At 37.3% G+C, this 25,010-nt stretch overlaps 3 protein-coding genes across 3 annotated transcripts in view; 2 read left to right on the top strand and 1 right to left on the bottom strand.

Annotated features, from left to right (window-relative positions):
- Positions 1-25,010, top strand: part of LOC136256185 (uncharacterized) — a 163,240-nt gene that overhangs the window by 128,263 nt on the left and 9,967 nt on the right. The window contains exons 5-11 of the mRNA XM_066049136.1: positions 1,788-1,889; positions 6,294-6,395; positions 18,789-18,860; positions 21,040-21,408; positions 21,587-23,529; positions 23,591-23,979; positions 24,059-24,940. Coding sequence (XP_065905208.1) covers positions 6,378-6,395; positions 18,789-18,860; positions 21,040-21,408; positions 21,587-23,529; positions 23,591-23,979; positions 24,059-24,940 — 3,673 coding nt within the window. The 5' untranslated portion in view covers positions 1,788-1,889; positions 6,294-6,377. The remainder of the gene's footprint in view (positions 1-1,787; positions 1,890-6,293; positions 6,396-18,788; positions 18,861-21,039; positions 21,409-21,586; positions 23,530-23,590; positions 23,980-24,058; positions 24,941-25,010) is intronic.
- On the top strand, positions 3,753-5,131 carry LOC136257348 (uncharacterized). Its single transcript, XM_066050551.1, has 2 exons — positions 3,753-3,979; positions 4,090-5,131. The coding sequence occupies exons 1-2, from the start codon at positions 3,753-3,755 to the stop codon at positions 5,129-5,131; spliced, it is 1,269 nt and encodes a 422-aa protein (XP_065906623.1).
- Positions 5,207-6,031, bottom strand: LOC136257289 (uncharacterized). The gene has a single exon (XM_066050438.1). It carries the CDS (start codon positions 6,029-6,031, stop codon positions 5,207-5,209), a length of 825 nt encoding a protein of 274 aa, XP_065906510.1.

Here is a 25,010-nt window from a genome sequence, read left to right as displayed (position 1 = left end):
AACTGTACATGAAATCGTAATTTTAAATGAGTATGTGACAATGCATCTGTTTTCACCAGTTATATACAATGGTTGTTGTACAAGGAAAATGTAGTAAGGACCCAAGATAACTTCATCTCGCTCTTGAAAGAAGTGAAACAAACGTGTGCCACACTTTTGGGAATAAGCTAGGCAATACCAGAACTCTATCATTAGCCATTTTACTTTAACGCTATCATGTTTTTACTTACTGTAGTTTAGTGACCAAATACAGCAACCATTAACAATAGCACACAGTAAATGAACAGTTACTGAAATATTTGTGTAACTCTATGTAATCATTAATCACAGGGTAATATGCCATTAACACTCTTGGTTACTATTGTATACTCTTGGTATAAGGACCTATTTTATTGTTTTACTGTGATGTAATACCATGAACTACTCCAGCGCTTGTTTCAGTACTTTTTATTGATTTGCTATGGTCCCTACTCTAGTTGAAAATTCCAATTTTTTGTGTACTTGTAAAGATAGGTAGGCACAAACAAAAGTTTATAAACGTATGTTATCAGCAAAAATAGTGGTTGCTTGAGGATGAGGTGTACATCAGGGATTTCCGGGGGATCTCAGCTCAAAGACACCTGTGTAGCTATTTGGACAAACACATAACACACACACATTAGTTTATACATACTCTGAAAGTGTGGATAGTAGTTCATAGAATAACATCTTATAGTTTCTGATGTCCTGTATAGACAGAGATAGTTCCATGTGAAAATCACCAAACACCTGTGTAGAGAGAAACAATACAGCATAGCAAGAATAAAATAACTGCATAGCTAGTTAGCACTGAGCATACAATGATCAGCTTCCTACCCATCTAAAATGTACGTGGCGTAGCATGATCGTAGTTTCCATTCCACTACTTTGTACTAAATGTTGTAGTACGATGTCAAACTACGATACTTTTTATTACTGCTATGGTTAAACTTCAACTACATTTGTGGTATGGTGCGTGGGTATGTCAAAGGCTATCACCAGTGTTACGAATCAGTTGTAAACCAGTTTACAACTGATTGTAACATGACTATGTACCTCCTTTTGGCCACACAGTCTGACCACTAAGTAGTTCATTGACTTCAAACAAAACCAAACACCAAACCCACACAGGAAGTCACAATACAAGGCTAATATATCAAGGACTGAAAAGTAGGTAAATCATTCTGGAATGAATAAACACGCAACAGTGCACTCGTCTGAATGAATGGGGAAGCAGTACAAATGCTGGTCTGTATTGGTATCTGTATACCACCCGCACATTTACCAATAAATTAAGCTAACCAAGGCTATTATAGTGCTGCACCACTCAACAATCAATATCAGACACTTCAGCTACACCCATCTAAATGATCCGAAGCAGACAAGCAGTACAATGACTGGAGTGATTGGCATCAATAATGGCACCTAGTGCTCGTACATGACAAACACGCTACCAATGAATAAACTAGCTATTTTTATACTGTAAATTTAGACTTGCACAAATGTGTCAGATTTGGTCACAAATATTATAGTATACAAAACTTTGTCAATCACTTTAATAGAGTATGCGCCTGTTGACAAAATAGTCTAATAAAACGGTCGTTTTGGCATTTGGATAATCTACTGTCCACTGTATCTGTAGTGTGAGCCTTTTATAATAGGCATAGTACATGTGTAACTATTGTATAGATAGCTACTATGTATATACGGTATTAGTTGTATACAGTATGGTATGAATAATTATACAATACATGTTTTGCTATCTATAGAGTGGGCAGAACATACTACATATTGCAGTAGAATACAACAGTTTTGAAGTTGCCAAGTGGATTATAAAACAAAATGTTGTTCCAGTGGATAATACTGATAATGTGAGTGTAACAGTGTTTGTGGTAGAACTGTATGTATGTACGTGTGTATGTAGTAACAATTTTTGTTAATTTGTAACTGCTGTTTAAAAGTTGCTGTGCCTGTATAATTGTGGTTTGATTTCTACGTAATGTACTATTATTTATTTTATTTATTTATTATAATTTTACTGGACACTGGACAGACAGATAGTGTCTGATGCGTTCAAGGGACCAGTCCAAAAGAATACATTACAACCATACATATTACTTACTTCTACAGTGATATTTGCTATAAAAAGTTTTCAATCAAAGAGTCGAGTTAATCATTGCTTCTAGCTTGGATTTGAACAGGGGTAGAATGTTACTTTCAATTAAATCATTAGGTAAATCATTTCAGACTCGTATTGTTCTTGGGGAAAAAAAGATCTGACAGCGCTTGTTTCAGTACTTTTTATTGATCTGCTATGGTCCCTACTCTAGTTGAAAATTCCAATATTTGTGCACTTGTAAAGATAGGTAGGCACAAACAAAAGTTTATAAACGTGTGTTATCAGCAAAAACAGTGGTTGCTTGAGGACGAGGTGTACATCAGGGATTTCCGGGGGGATTTCAGGTCAAAGACACCTGTGTAGCTATTAGAACAAACACATAACACACACACATTAGTTTATACATACTCTGAAAGTGTGGATAGTAGCTCATAGAATAGCATCTTATAGTTTCTGATGTCCTGCATAGACAGAGATAATTCCATGTGAAAATCACCAAACACCTGTGTAGAGAGAAACAATACAGCATAGCAAGAATAAAATAACTACATAGCTAGCTAGCACTGAGCATACAATGATCAGCTACCTACCCATCTAAAATGTACGTGGCGTAGCATGATTGTAGTTCCATTCCACTACTTTGTACTAAATGTTGTAGTACGATGTCAAACTGCGATACTTTTTACTGCTGCTATGGTTAAACTTCAACTAAATTTGTGGTATGGTGCGTGGGTATGTCAAAGGCTATCACCAGTGTTACAAATCAGTTGTAAACCAGTTTACAACTGATTGTAACATGACTATGTACCTCCTTTTGGCCACACAGTCTGACCACTAAGTAGTTCATTGACTTCAAACAAAACCAAACACCAAACCCACACAGGAAGTCACAATACAAGGCTAATATATCAAGGACTGACAAGGAGGTAAATCATTCTGGAATGAATAAACACACAACAGTGCACTCGTCTGAATGAATGGGGAAGCAGTACAAATGCTGGGCTGTATTGGTATCTGTATACCACCCGCACATTTACCAATAAATTAAGCTAACCAAGGCTATTATAGTGCTGCACCACTCAACAATCAATATCAGACACTTCAGCTACACCCATCTAAATGATCCGAAGCAGTACAATGGCTGGAGTGATTTAGATCAATAATGGCACCTAGCGCTCGTACATGACAAACACGCTGCCAATGAATAAACTAGCTATTTTATATTATAAATTTAGACTTGCACAATTGTGTCAGATTTGGTCACAAATATTATAGTATACAAAACTTTGTCAATCACTTTAATAGAGTATGCACATGTTGACGATAAAATGGTCGTTTTGGCATTTGGATAATCTACTGTCCACTGTATCTGTAGTGTGAGCCTTTTATAATAGGCATAGTATATATGTAACTACTGTATAGATAGCTACTGTGTATATACAGTATTATAGTGCGTTTACACTAGACTTCTAGCACGGCGTGGCACGGCACGGCATGGCACTAGCACGAGAACTAGTAGCATTTACACTATCAAACGAAAAGTGTGCCGGCACGCGAATTAAAGACCACGTGACCTCACATGACTTTACAGATCTCCAAGGAGCGATAGTGGATGATGGATTATACTGGTGAACTACGGTTAATTTTTGGCAACCGGGAGCAACATCGTGTCAAGTCACAACTACTTTCAGTCATTAAGAAGAGAACTGCTTTACAGCGAAGGAGAATGGCGATTTTCAAGCGTAATACTTCACGAAGGAGGAATTTGCTTCTCATGTCGGTTGCTGTGGGACTTTTAGCAGCCACAGTACCTCGCCCAAAGGTGCAGTGGACTTATGAGAGGTAGCCTATACATGTACAATAGTAATGTTTACGTAGAATATGTTGTAGCTATGTTTTTGATCAAATCAGTTAAATATTAAGCATTTAATGCTTGTTAATTAATTAAACAGGTCATCCTACTGCTGGGATTATATTGTCTTAAGAACCTTTACTCCTGTGGATTGGATGGACAATTTTCGGATTAGTCGGGAGACATTTTACTATTTATGTCAAAAGCTGGGACCAGTCATCCAACGTGAAAACACTCAACTTCGTAATGCTATACCTGTTAATAAACGGTTAACAATGACTCTGTGGTGTCTGGCAACATGTTCAGAGTATAGAACAATTGCACATTTATTTGGAGTTGCATGCTGCACTGTGTGCGTGATACTACATGATACCTGTAAAGCCATTATTTCAGTATTACAGAAACAGTTTATTAAATTTCCATGTGGTGAAGACCTTAAAACTGCTACAGAAGAATTCAAGTCTAAAACGGGAATGATACAATGTGTAGGATCCATTGATGGATGTCATATACCCATAACACCTCCTGCCCTCAACCACACAGATTACTACAATAGAAAAGGGTGGTACTCAGTTGTTCTTCAGGCAATTGTTGATTCTAACTACCTGTTCCGTGATGTGTGTGTGGGCTGGCCAGGCAGTGTGCATGATGCACGAGTTTTTGCTAATTCAGGAATATTTTCAAAGTTAACAAGTGAAAAAATCCTTGATTGTAATTATATTCGAATACAAGACAAAAATATATCTTTATTTCTGATTGGTGATTCAGCTTACCCATTAAAAACTTTTCTTATGAAACCATTTGCATTCAACACTGCTCTAACCAATCAACAAAAAGTTTTTAATTACAATTTATCAAAGGCTCGGATAGTTGTAGAAAATGCATTTGGACGGCTTAAAGCAAGATGGCGCAGATTAACAAAGCGTAATGACATGAATGTATCTAATGTACCACACGTCGTTACAGCATGTTGTATTCTTCACAACATTTGTGAAATATTTGGAGATGAAATTCCTGATGGATGGATGGATGATTCAACAGTTGATTTATTAGAGCAGCCATCAACTACTAGTCCAGTGGAACGACCTGAAAGTGACACTAAAGCAGTTAGGGAAACATTAGTTACTTATTATAACAATTAATACAAGTTAACAACAGCTTGTAGTAATAATCAATATACTCAATACATAGTTTTACTCTGCCAACATTCATAGCTACTAGGTAGGAGGGTCCATGTTAGGGTAGTATTGGGGGTTAGGATAGAAAGTGGTGTTCCCCTGAGGGTGCATCATCTGAAACACACGTAATTGGAACTCCTTTTCTTCTCGTCTTTGACGCTCAGCTCTTTCTGCTTCTTCCTTTCTCCACTGTTGCTCCATTTTCAACATCTCATAATCCAGTTTCATGCGTTTCTCCTCCAAGTCAATGAAAAGCTTATCACTCTCTGCTTGACCTTTCGTCATTCTATCACATACTTTCTCCATAGCCTTTTCTACCTTATCAAGTTTTGTACTTCGCTTTCTTTTCAAACCTGCAAGGGGCTTCGTTTCATCACTTCTAGAAGGCTCTTTGGTGGCCGACGTTGTACTCGAATCATCCTTCTGACTGCTTGTATCACCACCATCCACACGACTCTCTTCAGTAATACTATTATCAGTGAAGGGTGAGCCACAGTTGCTGTCTTCCTCTTCAAGGACTGCTGTAACATCAACTGGTTCATCGGTAGATGTGTCAATTAACATAGGTGGCTGTGTAGTAGGTTTATCAGCCATGATTTCGTTCATTGCTTTATAAAATTTGCCATCTCGTCGCTTATTTCCTGTCTGTTTGTTCTTATCTCTCACTTTCCTATAATCTACTTTCAGTTTCTTTATCTTATTGCAACATTGGGTCCATGTTCTGTCGTAACCCTCCTCACACATCAGCTTGGAAATTTTCTCATACACCTCGCGATTCTTTTTGCAGCCTTCTAGCTGTTCTTGAATCGTAGCATCGCCCCATATCTCGATAAGTTTGAACGTTTCTTTGTCACTCCACGCCATTTTCTAATCTTCTCTGTAATTCATTGTAAATTTCTGTATATCTTTAGACCGTGCCGTGCTGGGTCGTGCCAGCACGTATGCTCATGTGGGTCCAGTTTAGCTTGGCACGGCACGGCACAGCTCTGTCTATCAAGTGTTTACATTAGCAGAGCCGTGCCATGTTGTTCCGTGCCGTGCCGTGTTTTGTGCTAGTGTAAACGCACTATTAGTTGTATATAGTATGTTATGAATAATTATACAATGTATGTTTTACTGTCTATAGGATGGGCAGAACATTCTGCATATTGCAGTAAAATATGACCATTTTCAAGTTGCCAAGTGGATCATAAACCAAACTGTTGTTCCTATGGATAGTACTGACAATGTAAGTGTAACAGTGCTTGTGGTAGTGACTGTATGTATGTACGTAGTAACATTTTTTGTTAATTTGTAACTGTTGTTTAAAAGTTGCTGTGTTTGTATAATTGTGGTTTGATTTCTACGTAATATTTATTATAATTTACTGGACAGACAGATAGTGTCTGATGCATCCAGGAGACAAGTCCAAAAGAATACATCACAATCATACATATTACATCTACAGTGATATTTGCTATAAAAAAAAAGTTGTCAATCAAGTGTCGAGTTAATTATTGCTTGTAGCTTGGATTTGAACAGGGGCAGAGTGTTACTTTCAATTAAATCACTAGGTAAATTATTTCGAACTCATATTTTTCTTGGGGAAAAATCTATAATGTTGTAATAATCACAATCGGTAATAGGTATAATGAAATGTAGAGGGTGGTAGTAATGGGTAGATTGTTAGGTTCTGGTGAAGTAAGGTGGTAGCTGTACTGCTGTAAGATGGTAATTATTAGATTTGTAAACATGTGTAGTCTTGATATGTGTCTACAAGTGGTTAAAGTGTGCCATTGTAGTAATTCCAGCATAGAAGTAACAGAGCTTGACCAGTTATAATTCGACATTGTCCATCTTGCAGCTTTTCTCCATTCCTTTTCGAATTCATTAATGTCTTTAGGTAAATGTGGATCCCACACTATAGAACAGTATTCTAGAATGGGACGAACTGTAAAACTGGCTTTGGTGAATTGAGAGCATTGTATAGGTTTCTTCTATGGTTATTTGATGTGAGGGGAGAAGGAAATTTTACTGTCAAGCATTACTCCTAAAAACCAATGTCCAGAAACAATTTGTAATAGTTGATTCTTAATTAAGTTAATATACTGGTTGTAGTTGTGATAGTACATTGATGTACTTGAATGAACCTTTGCTAATAAAGTTCACAATGTCTCATCCTTCCAATGTTATCACAAATGTGCAGAATGTTCATTGATGTCTGAAGGTTACTATCTGGAATAGAACCTGCAGCAGTGATACTAGCAGTTCCATAAAACATGTCATTAAATGGACTTTTCTGCCTAGACTGAAGTTTAACCAGTTAAACTAAGTTAATTAGCGACTGTTTACAATGAGGTATTTTCTTTGATGGTGTGATACTGACCTGATATCAGGTAGTGGGGTAGGTGTGAGTTACTTTTTGTGTAGCGAGCACAGTTGGTATCACCAATATTCGTGATCAAGGACGGAAAAAGGTGGCAATAACTAGAAATGGGGCCATCATTAACTGGAGAATAATTGTTGCACATGTGTCGGACAAAAGGCATGTAGAAAAGTGTCTAAAAGCAAGGCAAAGTTGTTTGTAAGTATGGCAAGGCTGTTTGTGAGTGTAGAGTCGCTGCTAGCCTATGATACTACCACAATGCGAGAGAACTTAATAACGCACCGAATTAGGGTGGGAGCTCATGACCCGCCTGGTACACCAGCACTCAGTGAATGGTGGAAACTGATGAGGAGGCATTTTACAACAACACTGAACACCACGGCAGTGGGCCAGGCTGCGGAAACAGTATCAGGTCCAGCGAAAATAACAGTAAAGATAGTGGTAGATGACGGCGATGGACAGAACAGGTTGTAGCAGCAACACCAAGCAAGAACCATCGATGAACAACGTCATTCCCATGCTGGTCAGAGCGATCACGAGGTAAAGTGGTGCAGGGGTCAGTCCCTTGCTGTTTCCAGGTATGTTTACACAATGAAATTGTTCTTTGATGTGTTGTAGGTAACTTAGACGTCTCCTTTAGGTACCTAAAGGCCCAGTAATCATCTATGCTCCTTGGTCTGTGGGCCCACTAGTTCCGTGGGTGGCACTAGATGGTCCACCATGGGACACATGCACCTTTGTAGTGCCTTCTTAATGTTAATGTTAGCATGTGGTTTAGTATACTGGAGAGTATTACTGTGGTATTTGCATCTAACGGTGAGTACAGTGTAGGTAGCTTTATTTTATTAACTACTTGGTTCACATCCAGTTCAGATCATGGTTACTATTTGGATCAATTGGTTATCCAGTCAGTAACGTTGACCTGCATGGTTTGAAGTTGAAAATTTACCAGTTTGTTTGTTAAAGATGTAATAAGAGATCTTAAAAGTTCTTTAACTGTGAGACCTCTGAACAGTTTAATCGTGATACTGCAAGTGAACTTGTTCAGATTAGTGAAGCCATTCATTTATATACAAAGCCTAGTTAATAGAAGTTTACCTATATAGTTAATAGAAGTTTACCTATTCTGCAGTATACGTCCATTAGCTATTAGTTATAACAAGCACCTTACTTTTCATTGCTGGTTGAAACTTTTATAGGGTAGAGCATTTAAAAATTTTACGATTTTTTTTATTTACGCAAATATTTTACTTATTGCAATCATTAGCCTATACTGAAAATTTGGGCTTGCACCATTATGTCGGATTTTTGCAGATCTGGTCACAATTTACTCAATGAACTATATAGCTATCAAATATATACAGTGGCCAGTTGCTCAGCAACATGCTTACTCATCACATCACTAACATGATTCTTCACTTGACACTACATTTTACAAGAATGACTGATAGAGTATTTGTTAGCTGTTTAATTGAAAGTTTGAGGTTATCATAATTACTGTACCATTTGGGATTCTGCAATCAAAGCTCTTCAATGTAAAAAAGCAAGTGGGAAGTGCCTATGATAAGTACAGTTGCTATCACTGCAAAAAGTGGAGTTAGTTTTGGCCATTGTCCATGTGCATTTTCTTCCATATGCTCAATTTTTATTTGAGTTCAGATTGGTAGCCGACAATACTCCCGTGATTTGTGAAAAGGGGGCCTAGCAGTACTGTACCATGTATCTTGACTTTCTGATAGTAAAACAAGGCCTAATCATACACAACAGGAAAGAGTAATAAAGAAGTAAAGAGTATGACATTGAACTCACCTATACTGAAATCCTTCTGCAAAGTTTAGATGTAGTCATACCCCTCTGCTACTGGACTACAAAGCCAAAGCAGGTGAATAATCCAAAAGATCATTACAAGTTTAACATGAGATAATCATTATGAAGTATGTACCAAATAGACACAGAAAACTAACCAATGTCTCAAACCAAAGATATAAGTTATCTAGTAAGGAAGCGAAGGACATTATTATGGGCAATGAATTTCCCGTTGTCCATCCTCTCACCGCCACAACCACCATATGGCTGTTTCAATTATAAACACCCATAACATCACATTCTAAATGCTCTGTAACTTCAGTTGAGCATTTTAGTAGCCCCTGCACTTATCCTGCAGTGAGCACTCCCTTACGTGAACGGGAACAGGGATAACCGGTCTCTCGCGCACTATTGCATGGTTAGATGATGCAATTGCATACTTTTGGAACGTCGATAACAAGCATTGTAGATGATTGCTCGACGTGATAATGGCACTACTAATAAAGAGAAACAGTAAGGAGAGAGATTATATAGGTTGGAGTGGCGTATTGCTACTTTTGTACACCTCAAAACAGTGACCTCGTGCTTTTATGCACATGCACACTTGCTCAAATGCTGGAAACCCGACTTAGAGATAATCGCTTCAACTGTAAACAGGTTAGTGATGTTTATTGTATTATTATAACAACAGTGCTAGCCAGTAAAGTAGTGAAATTTCACATTTGGTTTCACTTAGATCTATTTTCGTACTTTAAAGTTATATAATGGATTTGTGGTTGCTCTTGTGTAAGCACAACTTCATAATCAAATTCTTTGTTCTATAGTGAGTAATTTGATATATAGTTTTATCGATTTATATGGTATAGTGTGTAAGTTATAGCAGTTTAGAAGCAGTAGATTGGAGCCTCTACAAATTTGGTGGTGAGGGGGTTAATTAATTAACACAGAATTTAGTAAAAGGCACTGTTGAAAGGATTAAAGTCAAATCTTTTGCAATGTAAAGATTTTGAGAAGGTATTCACAGATGATGAGATAACCAATGAACTGCATATAATTCACTGCAGTGGTGGACATTATTGGATTGTAGCAACAACTTTAAAGGTCAAACACATGTATACTACTCTCTGTTTACGACTCTATATGAAGCAATCATCTTCTGATTGTTTAGATGCTCAGCTACCAGTTCCCCAAGAATCAAAGTAATAATTCATTAAAGCAGATGGGACTGAAAGATTATGTATTATTTCCTGTGGTGTCTGCTATATGTTCTGCAGTTTAGTCTGAATCAAAGCAGGCAAAAGTTTCAGCAGCAATCAACAAGGGAAATGTACATTATTATACCTAAATAAAATTCATAATCTTACAGCTTGCAAGGAAATTGAATGAGCTTGTTGTTCTCAAAACACTTAACAAGATGTTCCCAATCATTAGTGCATTATGTTGCAGTTCTAACAATCCTGTTACATTTTAACATCTTAATTTTTAGCAAACCTGATACTATTAAGCCATTTTGTGTGATGATGTCTGGCTTTAGTCATGTACATCACACATCCATTTGGTGCGCAATACATACAGTGTCTTAACTTTTTGCTGAAATTGGGAACAACCTTGCTTCGCATACCATGCACCAATAAACTTTTTGTTGAAACATTCTTTTTCAGCGTTGTTGATGCTTACATCAAAGAGCTGCAAGCAGTTGATGCAATTAGTAGGAACAATAACCTCGTCTATCTTGTTTGAGTCTAAAATTCAGAGTATTTTAGTGCACTGAAGTACTATGAGTTACCAGCTAGGGAAAGCTTCAACTCCTATCTTTTTGATGAAGGAAAGGCAAAATTGTTATCTCAACATACGTACTGTTCCATTGTTGATTCATTACACCAGTGGTTGGCAGTAAAAGTTATATCCCAGTCAGGAGGAAAATTAAGTTTTGGTAACCATTAGTAGTTTTACCCTGATAAACTATCTGAATGGGATGAAAATCTCTTGATATAGAACAGGCAAACACTGCTTGAGCTAATATTTACCAGCAATACCAACTCTCTTTGATCCTTCCTCTGCTATCATCCATGATATTTTGATCATAATTTTGACACTCTGATCCAAGTTTATGACTAGTTCTGCAGATACCCTCAACTATTGTAGAATTTCAGCAAAAAAATACTTTGTCAAAATCTCCCATGCAACCGTTTTTGCATTAGCTTTTCTCTTGACAAAATTCATCTGAGTGAACAAATTATTTGTCCAATACTTGGTCAAGTCAATGTGACCACCATTTTCAACTAGCAGATAAGTATCTCTGTTCATTACAATGCCAGTACCAACTGCAAAAGTGACATTGCTATTAGTGACAAGCCCTTCTCTTCTCAATTTCTTTAACTTGGTGGTCTAGGTCCTCACCAATCAGTAAAGGTTTGCCTCTTTTCTTCAAACTAATTCATGAATTACACTATCTAATTCTTCTGTATAACTATCTGATCTATGTGCTGCTTCTTTAACTTGTTCTGCCATTTTCTGTCAGTATAAGTCTTTCCATCGTCACACTGTGGTTCCTTCAGTTGGTGACATCCCTGTATTGATCAGCATAGTAGCATATATGTAGCTTAGTGGTTGTACTTATTTCTTCTTGCCGATTTCAAACCTCTGTGCAGGATCTAGTATTGTATGTGCACCTTGAGGGCTTAAAGTACTACTTTCTAACTGTTTTGTAATGCAAGAATTTGCTGAAATCCTGGAAGATGGCTTCTCAAACTTAGTGTACTACTTGGATTAGGTAGGGGCTGTTTCACTTTCTTCTTCAAATTCAAGTATTGAAGTAGTGATATTGATTTAGAGAACTTAGTAGATTGTAGCAACCATAATTGTAACATATGTGGGCATGAATGGGCGGATCCAGGACCTGGCAAGGGAGGGGCACAAACAGGCCAAGTTGTAGGTTGTTGGGGAGAGCCAGCTGCAGTTTCTCTTGTAGGCTTGTGCCAATTATGCTGGTGAGCATAGTAGGCTAGTAAAAGCATCAAGCATTATGCCAGCATAATAGGACAATTTTCAAGAATTTTAATTTAAACGTGCAATGCGCACGCCAAAAATACTGTACAACATGAACGTACTACACATTATTACTGCATTTCATATCAAAAACCTTGCAGTGTTATTATTTTTACTATTTCTTGACTGATTATTTACACTTTATCGAAATAAGATCAAGATACTCTAATCTAATCAAAAACAGCCAAGCTGTAAAAAAAGGAGTGCGGCCCTTGAAAAGGCTATGGTGAAAAAAGATGTGAAATCCAAGGTGGCGGCCAAGAAATGGCTGTGATGGTAGGTTAATGGTAAAAATTTTAATAACGACAATTCAGGTGAATTTTGTCTCACCATAGCCTTTTCAAGGGCCGCACTCCTTTTTTTACAGCTTGGCTGTTTTTGATTAGATTTCACTTCTTTTTGTATTTGTATACCCCAAAGCCGGCCTATGGCCAGCTTTGGGGCTTTTTAACCTATATTTTTTTCTTTACCACAGGAAAAAGAAAAAGATGAAGCAGATTTTATAAATACTTTAACTCATTCTGATTTTATCAGTAAATGTACAAATTATATATATAATGCATATATTTATTACATGTCAATTAATTCCCACAGGATAATTTGCAGCTGATCTCTCTACTGGATGACTTGAAATGTAGCTGAACTCTCTACAGGGTGATCTGCTTGTACGTAGATGAACTCTTTACAGGATTCTCTCTACAGGGTTACTTGACTCTAGCTGAACTCTCTCTGTTTGTAGTTGAATTCTCTACAGGGTGATTTGTTTGCAGCTGAACTCTTTACAAGTTAACTTCTTCTAGCTGATCTGTCTACAGGGTGACATGTTTCTAGCTGGTCTCTCTACAGGGCGATTTGTTTGTAGCTGAATTCTCTACAGAGTGATGTGTTTGCAGCTGAACTCTCTACATGGTGGTTTCTTTGTAGCTGAACTCTCTACAAGGTGATTTCTTCTATAGCTGATCTTTCTACAGGGTGATTTGTTTGTAGCTGAACTCTCTACAGGTGATTTCTTCTATAGCTGAACTCTCTACAGGGTGATTTGTTTGCAGCTGAACTCTCTACATGATGATTTCTTTGTAGCTGAATTCTCTACAGGGTGATTTGTTTGTAGCTGAAATCCCTACAAGGTAACTTCTTTTAGCTGATCTTTCTACAGGGCGATTTGTTTGTAGCTGAACTCTCTACAAGGTGATTTCTTCTATAGCTGATCTTTCTACAGGGTGATTTGTTTGTAGCTGAACTCTCTACAGGTGATTTCTTCTATAGCTGATCTCTTTACAGGGTGATTTGTTTGTAGCTGAACTCTCTACAGGTGATTTGTTTGTAGCTGAACTCTCTATAAGGTGATACTTCTAGGTGATCTCTCTACAGGATGACTTGTTTCTAACTGAACTCTCAACAGGGTGATCTGTTCATAGCTGAACTTTCTACTGTGTGATTTGTTTGCAGCTGAACTCTCTACATGGTGGTTTCTTTGTAGCTGAACTCTCTACAAGTTAATTTCTTCTAGCTGAACTCTCTACAGGGTGACTTGTTTCTAGCTGATCTCTCTACAGGGTGATCTGTTCATAGCTGAACTTTCTACATGGTAGTTTCTTTGTAGCTGAACTCTCTACAATGTGACTTCTTCTAGCTGAACTCTCTACAGGGTGACTTGTTTCTAGCTGATCTCTCTACAGGATGACTTGTTTCTAGCTGAACTCTCTACAGGTGATTTGTTTGCAGTTGAACTCTCTACAAGGTAACTTCTTCTAGCTGATCTTTCTACAGGGTGATTTGTTTGTAGCTGAATTCTCTACAGGGTGATTTATTTGCAGCTGAACTCTCTACAAGGTGACTTCTTCTAGCTGAACTCTCTACAGAGTGATTGATTTTTTTGCAGCTGAACTGTCTACATGGTGGTTTCTTTGTAACTGAACTCTCTACAGGGTGATTTGTTTGTAGCTGAACTCTCTACAGGGTGATCTGTTCGTAGTTGAACTCCCTACAAAGTAACTTCTTCTAGCTGATCTTTCTACAGGGCGATTTGTTTGTAGCTGAGTTCTCTACAGGGTGATTTGTTTGCAGCTGAACTCTCTACATGGTAGTTTCTTTGTAGCTGAACTCTCTACAATGTGACTTCTTCTAGCTGAACTCTCTACAGGGTGACTTGTTTCTAGCTGATCTCTCTACAGGGTGACTTATTTCTAGCTGAACTCTCTACAGGGGATTTGTTTGCAGCTGAGCTCTCTACATGGTGGTTTCTTTATAGCCTAACTCTCTATAAGGTGACTTCTTCTGGCTGTTCTCTCTACAGGGTGATTAGTTTGTAGCTGAACTCTCTACAGGTGATTTGTTTGTAGCTGAACTCTCTACAAGGTGACACTTCTAGGTGATCTCTCTACAGGATGACTTGTTTCTAACTGAACTCTCAACAGGGTGATCTGTTCATAGCTGAACTTTCTACTGGGTAATTTGTATGCAGCTTAACTCTCTACATGGTGGTTTCTTTGTAGCTGAACTCTCTACAAGGTAACTTCTTCTAGCTGATCTTTTTACAGGGCATGTTTGTTTGTAGCTGAGTTCTCTACAGGGTGATTTGTTTGCAGCTGAACTCTCTGCATGATGGTTTCTTTGTAGCTGAGCTCTCTACAAGGTGACTTCTTCTAGCTGATACAGGGTGACTTGTTTCTAGATGAACTCTCTACAGGGTGACTTGCATGTAGCTGAATTGTCTATCAGATTAACTGTTTGTAGCTGAATTCCGTACAGAATATCCTGCAATGTAATATAATTCTGTAATGGAGTAAGTTATAAACGTAGCTGAATGCTCTATTAGGGTGACTGTTCTTTTAGAGTATCTCGATCTCGCATTTGCAACACGTAGTTGCCTTTCGAATCATAACTCAGTGGTTTGTAATCCGATTCCTCTGTACTACTGCAAGGACTTTCTATGATGATTATTCCAGCAACACACTGATTTTCAGCTCATTGCTCTAAGCGGTTTGCCTGGTAGATGTGAAAACTAATAGATTTTTTATTCGTAAAAATCGATCGCGTAATTTTGACACAGGTTGAGTTTTGTGTCATATCTCCATGGTCTTTATCTCAATTCCTTTCAAACCACAAAAAGGCACTCGTACGATGGTTAGTCCATCTACATATAAATTTTCAACTCATTCCTCCCAGGGGTTTACCCTGTAGGCGTGACAGACCTTCGACCTTATTTTACGCACATAATCGGTAATAACTCCGTGTATGTTCATCGGATTCCTACCAAAGTTGGTACTGAGATCCGCCTTAATGAGCCCTTCAAGTGTGCCAAATTTCAGCCCTATCCGAGTACGCATTCGTGTTTTATGTAAATATTTTAATAACGACAATTCAGGTGAATTTGGTGCCGCTTGGTCTTGGCACAAAATTCACCTGAATTGTCATTATTAAAATTTTTACCATTAACCTACCATCACAGCCATTTCTTGGCCGCCACCTTGGATTTCACATCTTTTTTCACCATAGCCTGTCTGAGGGCCGCACTTTTTTTACAGCTTGGCTGTTTTGTATAGATTTCACTTCTTTTTGTATTTGTATACCCCCAGGCTTTTTTTAACCTATCATATTTTCTTTACCACAGGAAGAAGAAAAGATGAAGCAGGGTGATTTCTTTGTAGCTGACCTCTCTACAAGGTTATCCTTCTAGCTGATCTCTCTACCGGATGACTTGTTTGTAGCTGAACTCTCTACAGGATGGCTTGTTTGTAGCTGAATTTTCTACAGGGCGATTTGTTTGCAGCTGAACTCTCTACATGGTAGTTTCTTTGTAGCTGAACTATCTACAATGTAACTTCTTCTAGCTGAACTCTCTACAGGGTGACTTGTTTCTAGCTGATCTCTCTACAGGGTGACTTGTTTCTAGCTGAACTCTCTACAGGGTGATTTGTTTGTAGCTGAACTCTCTACAAGGTAACTTCTTCTAGCTGATCTTTCTACAGGGTGATTTGTTTGTAGCTGAATTCTCTACAGGGTGACTTGTTTCTAGCTGATCTCTGTACAGGGTGACTTGTTCCTAGCTGAACTCTCTACAGGTGATTTGTTTGCAGCTGAACTCTCTTACATGGTGGTTTCTTTGTAGCTGAACTCTCTACAAGGTGACTTCTTCTAGCTGGTCATGATCTCCCTAACAGATGACTTGTTTCTAACTGAACTCTCTACAGTTTGGTCTGTTCATAGCGGAACTTTGTACTGGGTGATTTGTTTGCAGCTGAACTCTTTGCATGATTGTTTCTTTGTAACTGAACTCTCTACAAGGTAACTTCTTCTAGCTGATCTCTCTACAGGGCAATTTGCTTGAGCTGAACTCTCTACATGATGGTTTCTTTGTAGCTGAACTCTCTACATGATGGTTTCTTTGTAGCTGAACTCTCTATTAGGTACCTTCTTCTGGCTGATCTGACTACAGCCTGACTTGTTTGTAGTTGAATTCCCTATAGGATAACTTGCAATGTAATATAATTGAGTAAATTATAAATGCAGATGAATGCTTTATTAGGGTGACTGTTCTATTAGAGTATCTCGATCTCGCATTTGCAACACGTAGTTGCCTTTCGAATCATAACTCAGTGGTTTGTAATCCGATTGTTCTGTACTACTGCAAGGACTTTCTATGATGATTATTCCAGCTACATACTGATTTTCAGCTCATTGCTCTAAGCGGTTTGCCTGATAGACACGAAAACTAATAGTATTTGTATTCATAAAAATCGATCGCGTAATTTTGACACAGGTTGGATTTTGTGTCATATCTCCGTGGTCTTTGTCCCGATTCCTTTCAAACCACAAAAAGGCACTCCTACGATGGTTGCTCCATCTACATAGCAATTTTCAGCTGATTCCTCAAAGGGGTTTACCCTGTAGGCGTGACAGACCTTCGACCTTATTTTACGCGAATAATCGGTCATAACTCCGTGAATGTTCATCGGATTCCTGTCAATGTTGGTACAGAGATCCGCCTTAATGAGCCCTTTAAGTGTGCTAAATTTCAGCCTGATCCGAGCACGCATTCGTGTTTTATGGCGGATTTTGCGAAGTGTGCGAAATGAAGAAGTAGAAGAAGAAAAAAACCAAGAAATTAAAACGAAATTTTGTTCGCTCGTATCTCGGAAATGGCTCGAGCGATTTTCTTCAAATTTGGTGTGTAGATTCTTCTTGCTGGCCGGCACCTCTCTAGCAAATTTGGTTCCAATCGGATAAGGGATCACAGAGCTACATAGGTGTGAAAATTGCGTTTTCTTTCTTCCTGTTAATATACTCACGGGTGGCACGCCGGCTTCTTGGGCCGCACAACACACTACCGTGTGTCTTGATAGAGCAGTCACTTACTTTTCAGGAAATGCAAATTATACTCTAATAAAGCAGTCAGCTTTCAAGCATAATCTTGATTTTGAGAGTATAATTTTGAGCATAATAGGCTGGGTTTTTGAGCACTGCTCAAAAGCATAATAGGCAATTTTCAAAGCATAATTGGCTCAAGCCTACTTATTAGTTAGTTGCTGCATTTTTTAAGCAACAAATAATGCACCTCTTAGTAGTATCTCACTGTTGATTATTACCATTTTGGCCTTTGCAGATGGTTGTGAAGTCTTAAAAGCTGTTTAAAAGTCTCTGAATCACCGAATATCTTAAAGAAAAGCAATACGATAATTATTTTAGAAGTGCTTAGTACTCATGAAGGTGCATGGTGACAATTTCATAGCTAGTTTGACTTTGATTCGCTTTGGTTTCAGGTGAATTTGTAATAAAATGTGCATATTTTTGTGGGTTATATAAGCTGATCTTGGTCTGACAAAGTTTAGTATTTTAATCAGAAGTATGGCTCCTCCACAAGGTGGGGGGGGGGGGGACATTTGCCCCAAATGCCTCATCCTGGATCCGCCATTGCTGTCCACATACCTATATTATCCTACAACTACATAATACATATCAACACAGGGATTATTCAATAGAAATACTTTTGGAAGGCTGAATGATTACTGTAACAATAGTAGTTCACCTTTTATAACCATCAGCATTTGTTTCATTATGTAAAAATGACAAGTAAAATTTTGGCGATTTCGTGCTTACTCACTGAAATTTTCTCCCACCAAAATGTTCCTCTAATTATGGTACACTAGTCTAATTAGAAAATGCCAGCACAGTAGTCAAGTATGGATATCAAGGCAAGAATGGTAAGAGTAGAAGCATAAAATGTTGCCTTTTTAGCTTTGCAGCATAAAATTATGAGAATATAATAGGCTGTTGCCTATTTTCAACACTTTTATATTATACTAATAAGTTGTTTAAAATTTGCTGTACATGTACATACATACATACTCTATATCTTTAAGCAGATGTGTATATGTGTATTATCTTCATTGTTTGAAAAAGGATGGCAACACTGTATTGGATCTAGCTGTACAGAGGAATAATCACAGGATAGCAGAGCTTATTACAAGCATTGTAAGTTTATACTCTTACATTATCAGTTACATGTATAATGAATAAGGGATCCACTGTGGAGAACTATTTATTTATTTATCTATTTATTGGTTGTTTATTATCAATTTTGTCAAAAGACTGGGTTGTACAAAAGACAAGCCTATAAATGTATTCCCCACAAACACATACATACAGTAACACAAGACATTACCACCTTTTCAAACACACTTTCTGTAACAACTTTCAAGAGGCTGTAGGACCAGGTGTCCTACAGACCTTCAGCACTTGTGCTGTAAAACCTTAATAAATAAAAATAATAAAAATTACAATAACAATGAAACTACTAGGACCATAAGGACAAAACAACAGAAAACCTTAATATGAATGCACAATAAAAAAATCAGAAAAGAAAACGATAGATGGCTGAACGGAATAGAGATGACTTTTTGATCTGCAAAATGGCATGAGGTATAATGTTCCAAAACAATGGACTGTTGACAAAGAAAGAATAACAGAAAGAATTAATAGAAGAAGCAACAGGCTGAATAGATAGAGGATATGATCTTGTAGTACTGAAATTGTTCACAAAAAGGTAACGAGTTCCTGTGTTGAAGACTATCACCACATTGGTTATGATGACACAATTACTACATGTTAAAGACTCCCTGCTCTTTAGTACTAAACAAATTATAGTGACAGCACTTCTCTTGTTCTACAGCATTAATTCCTACTACTAAATTACAGGTGTACTCACATACTATAATTTTTTTCAGATATTATTAGAATGGGCACATCTAGACTATCACTTTTATAATTGTCAGTTGTACATAAGTACTTTGCTAGGAGATGACATGGTTTTATATTGCAGACATGTGTACTATACATATGTATGCATTGTGGAGGTAGCGTCTTGTCCAAAACATTTTGGGTCACTCTGAAGACATGATAACTGAGTTAATTTTGTGATTTGGCAATAGCGATAAACTAACTTTGGTGAATTGGCGATGCATCACCAAACTGCCAAATTTAAAATTTGTCAATATTATTTTTATACCTTGTTTTTATAGCAGTGTTTGAGGTAGCTATAGGTTTTGACAAACAAGTGTGACTTTGTGGATACTACTTTGACACATCTTACTAGTAAATTAGCATGATTCCACATGTAAATGGGCATGATAGAAGCTATACCTGCTATCTTGAACTCATTCTTGATTAGTGCCTTTAGTGGGTGTAGCTCCACATAAGTAATGGACAAGGATTCATGCACCAGGATTGATATAAATAATTGAGGCTCTATGTATGGTTACAGACAGAAACACATGATCCTGATAAGTGTGCATGGCCCACCACTTCTGTCAGCTTACACTATGTACAATCTTACACACAACAGTACACCACCAATTTTTTGAGTGAGAGCATTTCGCCAAATTAAATAAATGCCAACTGCAATTTTATAGCAAACCACCAAAATAGTTTTGCTGTTATGTGCTATGACCTTTATAATAGACTTTGAAGCACAGGGTACTATGGAATTTAGCAACCTCATATGTGGATTTAAAGCAATTGAGCGCACCACTACAGGATTGAGGTTTCTCATATATGTAACGCTGTGTTTTGAAGTTTAATTTTTACTACAGCTTGCTAGACAGTTGCATGTAAATAAGAACTGTAAATTAGTAGAAATAGGCCCATTAGACATCCTTCTAATTCAGTACAGATGTTACAATAAATTCCCATGTACATGTGTTGCCAGCCAATCATAATTGCCATGTTTATTGGTGCCCCAGAGCGTGGTCTCTATGTTGTTGAAGTCTTATATATGCTGTATCATATGATACAGAGAAAAATTGCTTTGTTGCATGGGTGTTTTACTTTAAGATGCACCAGTGCTTAAGATTAATAGCTGTGTTCTCAGAATACCAAAATATGAGATAACTCAATCCTTCCAGTACTAGTGCATGTTTTGTTATATTACTGTGCAAACTTACTTCTTGGTAGTAGCATATTATTGAATTATTATTTTTTGATAAAGAATTATTGTGTTCTCATCATTTGCAGCACAGTATCCTCCTTACAATAATACTGTAATACTATAAGGAAGTATAGATTAAATAATTACATTGTACATGTACATTCAGTTTCATACTCTCATGGTGTAAAATGATACAGTTTCAGCATTGATTATCATTTGATTGTACAGGGTCATTTACTTATTAAAGACAGTCATCGAAACACATTACTGGCAACAGAAACTGTTCCAAAGGGCAGCATTGTCATACATAAAGGACAGCATGGATGGTTCCTTATGGATAAGTCTAGTGTCAAAGTATTTTGCACATCTGATCATACTACTAAACTCACATCAGCTATGTCTCAATTGTTACTACCACTCAGTCCACCTGCCAGAATTGAACTGTTTGTCAACAGTTTGCATCAAATTATAGCATTACAAGTTGGTGATGAAGTACTTATTAAATTGGATCATTACAATATCATACCAAAAGCTGTAATCAGATACAAGGGATCTTTACCTGCCTTGAAAGGAAAATACTTTGGGGTTGAATTACTAGTAAGTTACTGTAGTGATATGTGTAACATGTGCAAAAACAAATTTTAATGTGCAAAAATAATGGGCTTATGCATGTCTAGTAACCATGGTTTACTATAGTACTTGTGTAGTTATGTAACAGCTCTTAGCATTTTTGTCTGAATTGTATATAATATAAATGTCATGATCATTTCATTAGGAGGAAAGGAATTGTGGTAATAGTGACGGTACTTATAAACGCCAAAGGTTGTTCTCTTGTTCACATAAAGCTGGACTTTTTGTTGCTGCTGATAAGATTATTCCAATGGACTTTAACAAGACTTTAGTAACTGAATATGATAAACAGTGTGCTGCAGGGAAAGCAGCTTCTCGTTTTTACAAAGTTACGTTAGTCGGTCCAGAAGGTGCTGGAAAAACCAGCACCGTACGTACCATGTTAGGAAAACCTTTTAATCCAAATGAAAAATCTACAATAGGAACATCATTAACATTCCGTGCCTTGGTAAATTATTTTCTCAGTTGGTTAGAGCAACCCAATGAAAGTGCATCACAAGAACTATTGAAGTTGGATAAATCTGTAGTTGTTGATTGGAAAGAAACAACAGCAGCAGAGCTTAAAACCTTGTTGGATGAGGAATACACTAGAGAACTGTACGAAAAGCTGGAAAAGCTCATCAAACCAGCAATTACTGAACATTTTGTGGAGGAAGAAGAGGATTTACAAGACGGTTTATGTTCTGATCCTATATCAAATATACCAGAAATTTCACATGCTATATCACACACATCATCTAATAGTGATGATCACACTCAGCATTCACATGTATTACCTGCTGATCTCGATAGTAAAAACTCATGCAATACTTCAGAAGTAGACTTAAGTTTTCAAAATGAGGAAAAAAGCATCAGAGGAGCTGCTAAAGTAGCATTTGGTAAAAAATCTGAACAGTTGTTAGCTAAGGCTTCCATCTCAGACTTTGCTGGTCAGCTAAGGTTTTTCTGTTTTCAGCTTTTGTTTCTAAAGAAACATGATGTAATAGTCCTGACTATTAATGCTTCAGTGAAGTTGGATGATCCTATAGTACCTCGTGAAGAACTACAATATACTAGAGACAGAAAAAAAGCAGCAGGGATGATGACAACACTCGAAGCTATCCACTTTTGGCTGCAGTCAATTAGTGCACGTTTTGCAACGTCTGTTATTCCCATTGGGTGTATGTCTCAACGTTCTCCCACTGTTATTATTTGCTGTACTCATGCTGAGAAACTATCGATCCTCCAACAGAGAGGTGTAGTGGTTATTATTCGTGAGTCACTGTTTAACAAACCATATGCTGAACATTTACCTGAAAACGATGAAGAAGCATTTCATCTAATCAGTAACAAACACCGTAAAAAGTTCAGATCTGCTATTGCAAGGTTTCAGCTGATAGTTCTAAAAGCAGCTACACCAGCTCTTGAAGAGAAACGTCCCATTAGCTATTTGAAACTAGAAGAATCAATTGGGGACAAAGTAGAAGAAGGAGCCAATTTAATAGACACCACAGTGTTTACAAATTTAGCCAATGAAGCAGGAATTGGTGGTGATAAGGACAGTGATGGTATAAAATCAGCACTAGAATACTGCTCTCAACGTGGCGTCCTTTTGCACTTCCCCAATGTGCCTGATCTCTCCAATATAGTTTTCATATGTCCACAGTGGCTATCAGACCTATTCTCAACAGTAGTGAACATCCATGACTCACGACCAAAAAAGGTTGCACTTCAACGTGCCTGGAAGCGGTACAGCACTCATGCTATACTTGAGGAAAATTTCTTTGACTACATTTTGGTTAAGGGCGGTTACCTTGATCACAAAAATGCTGTGATTGCTATAATGAAAAAGTTTGACCTATTAGCTGAAGTTCCTAGTAGCACCTACTTTGTAGGTGAAACTCAGCCAGCGCTTGCAACAAATATCAGAACATTCATTGTTCCTTCACTACTCGTTTATAATCCTGCTTCACTGTTGTATGAACCAAATGAGAAGGATCAAGTTCTCTTGTATTACTTCCCTGATCAGTACCTCCCAGAGAGTATTGTTAACCAACTACTAGTGAGGTTTATTTTGTGGTCAGTGGAAAGAGGCTTTATGATTCACAAGTAAGTATATATAAGTAGGTCTGTTTGTATATTAATTAAATAACTTTTTACATGTATCCAGCATTCAATATGGATATGTGCAGTTTTCATTAAATGACTTTCAAGTTTGCCGCCTTGTCTATGATTCTAAAGCATATCAGATAAAGCTGATAGTGTCTCAAAAAGACTCCTGTTGGGAAAGTAAAGAACTCTACTTTTCAGTTTGGACTAGTTTTAAGGAGTGCCTACTTAACTTGGAGCAAACTCTTCACAATTTAACGGAGTCATATCTTCCTTCATCTTCCAAACCAGTTGTACATGTTTCTTGCCCCAATTGCTCAAGTGATGATCCTCCACATATTGAGTACATGCAAGAGGGAATGCATTTGTCTTGTTGCAAAGGACCTGTTGTTCTGGAGATACCTAAAGCTAGATATATTCCATGTCAAATGAACCTTTATGCTATCAATGGTTAGTAAAAAATGTATGTGTACATTTGTGTTGCTATACAGGAATATTCTTAATAATATTATGTGTTTTCTACTTTTAGCAAACCTTTTATCCAGTGAAGACTTAAATAAAATGACCACAAACCATGACACTGAGCAATTAAATGATAGCAACATATTATTACAGCAAATTCAAGTTTTGCTTTTGACTACCTCTGAAAATGATAGACAAGCTACTTTGGCTTATCTTAAGCCACTAAAAGGCAATAAACTTTATGATTATATTCCCATTGGTGCCTCTAAGGATACCCTTAACAAAGACACTTGTTGTACCATTGGAAAATATGGTTCATGTGCTACAGCCATCATGAAGGTAGACCACAATGATAAGCAATTTCCATCATCCATTGCTTTGGACTGTTTCCCTAACCTTTGTGCTGTGTTTGCTGTTGGTGTTCTTTATGGCATAATCAGACATGTCAAGATGTGGGATGTCTTAGTGTCCTCAAAGTTATACATTTTTAATGCTGAATGTGTGCTAGAAACAGATAGTGAATTAGTAAGAAACAGTGTCCAGCATTTTACATCTCAATTCCTTTGTGAGCATTTCAATCAATCACAACTATGGCCACTCAAAGGTAACAAAATTGTATCACGTTTAAAAGATAACAGCCTAGCTATTCCTTATGTGAGACAAGGTAGCATTCTTAGTTGTAATGGCTTAAATGATGATAATTCCAAATTAAAGTTGTTAAGTTTGTTCTCAGATGATATTATTGGCATTGAAATGGACAGAACTACAAGTTTATCAGATTATTGCAGGAGAAACAATATCCATTTTATGACAGTTAAGGCTGTAGGTAGTTTAGAAGATAGTAAGTATGATATGATGTGCCAGCCAACTGCTGCATTACTGGCAGCTGATTGTCTACATCATTACCTCAATGATCTACAACTACCATACAACCTTGCTGCTAGTAGAGGTTGGTGGACAATACTGCTTGTTAGGTTATCGTTGTAGTATATGGTGTTCTGTGTTGTTAACAAGTAATT

This window comes from Dysidea avara, chromosome 1, assembly GCF_963678975.1.
Source record: "Dysidea avara chromosome 1, odDysAvar1.4, whole genome shotgun sequence".
In the NCBI taxonomy this organism is placed as follows: Eukaryota; Metazoa; Porifera; class Demospongiae; order Dictyoceratida; family Dysideidae; genus Dysidea; species Dysidea avara.
This window is presented reverse-complemented; position numbering and strand designations above follow the sequence as displayed.

What these genes read in the sequence shown, in the direction of transcription:
- LOC136257348 (XM_066050551.1), top strand. Translation starts at nt 3,753, where the DNA reads ATGGATTATACTGGTGAACTACGGTTAATTTTTGGCAACCGGGAGCAA. An exon ending in GTGCAGTGGACTTATGAGAG is followed by an intron (nt 3,980 to 4,089) that starts GTAGCCTATACA and finishes TTAATTAAACAG; the next exon opens with GTCATCCTACTGCTGGGATT.
- LOC136257289 (XM_066050438.1), bottom strand. Translation starts at nt 6,031, where the DNA reads ATGGCGTGGAGTGACAAAGAAACGTTCAAACTTATCGAGATATGGGGC.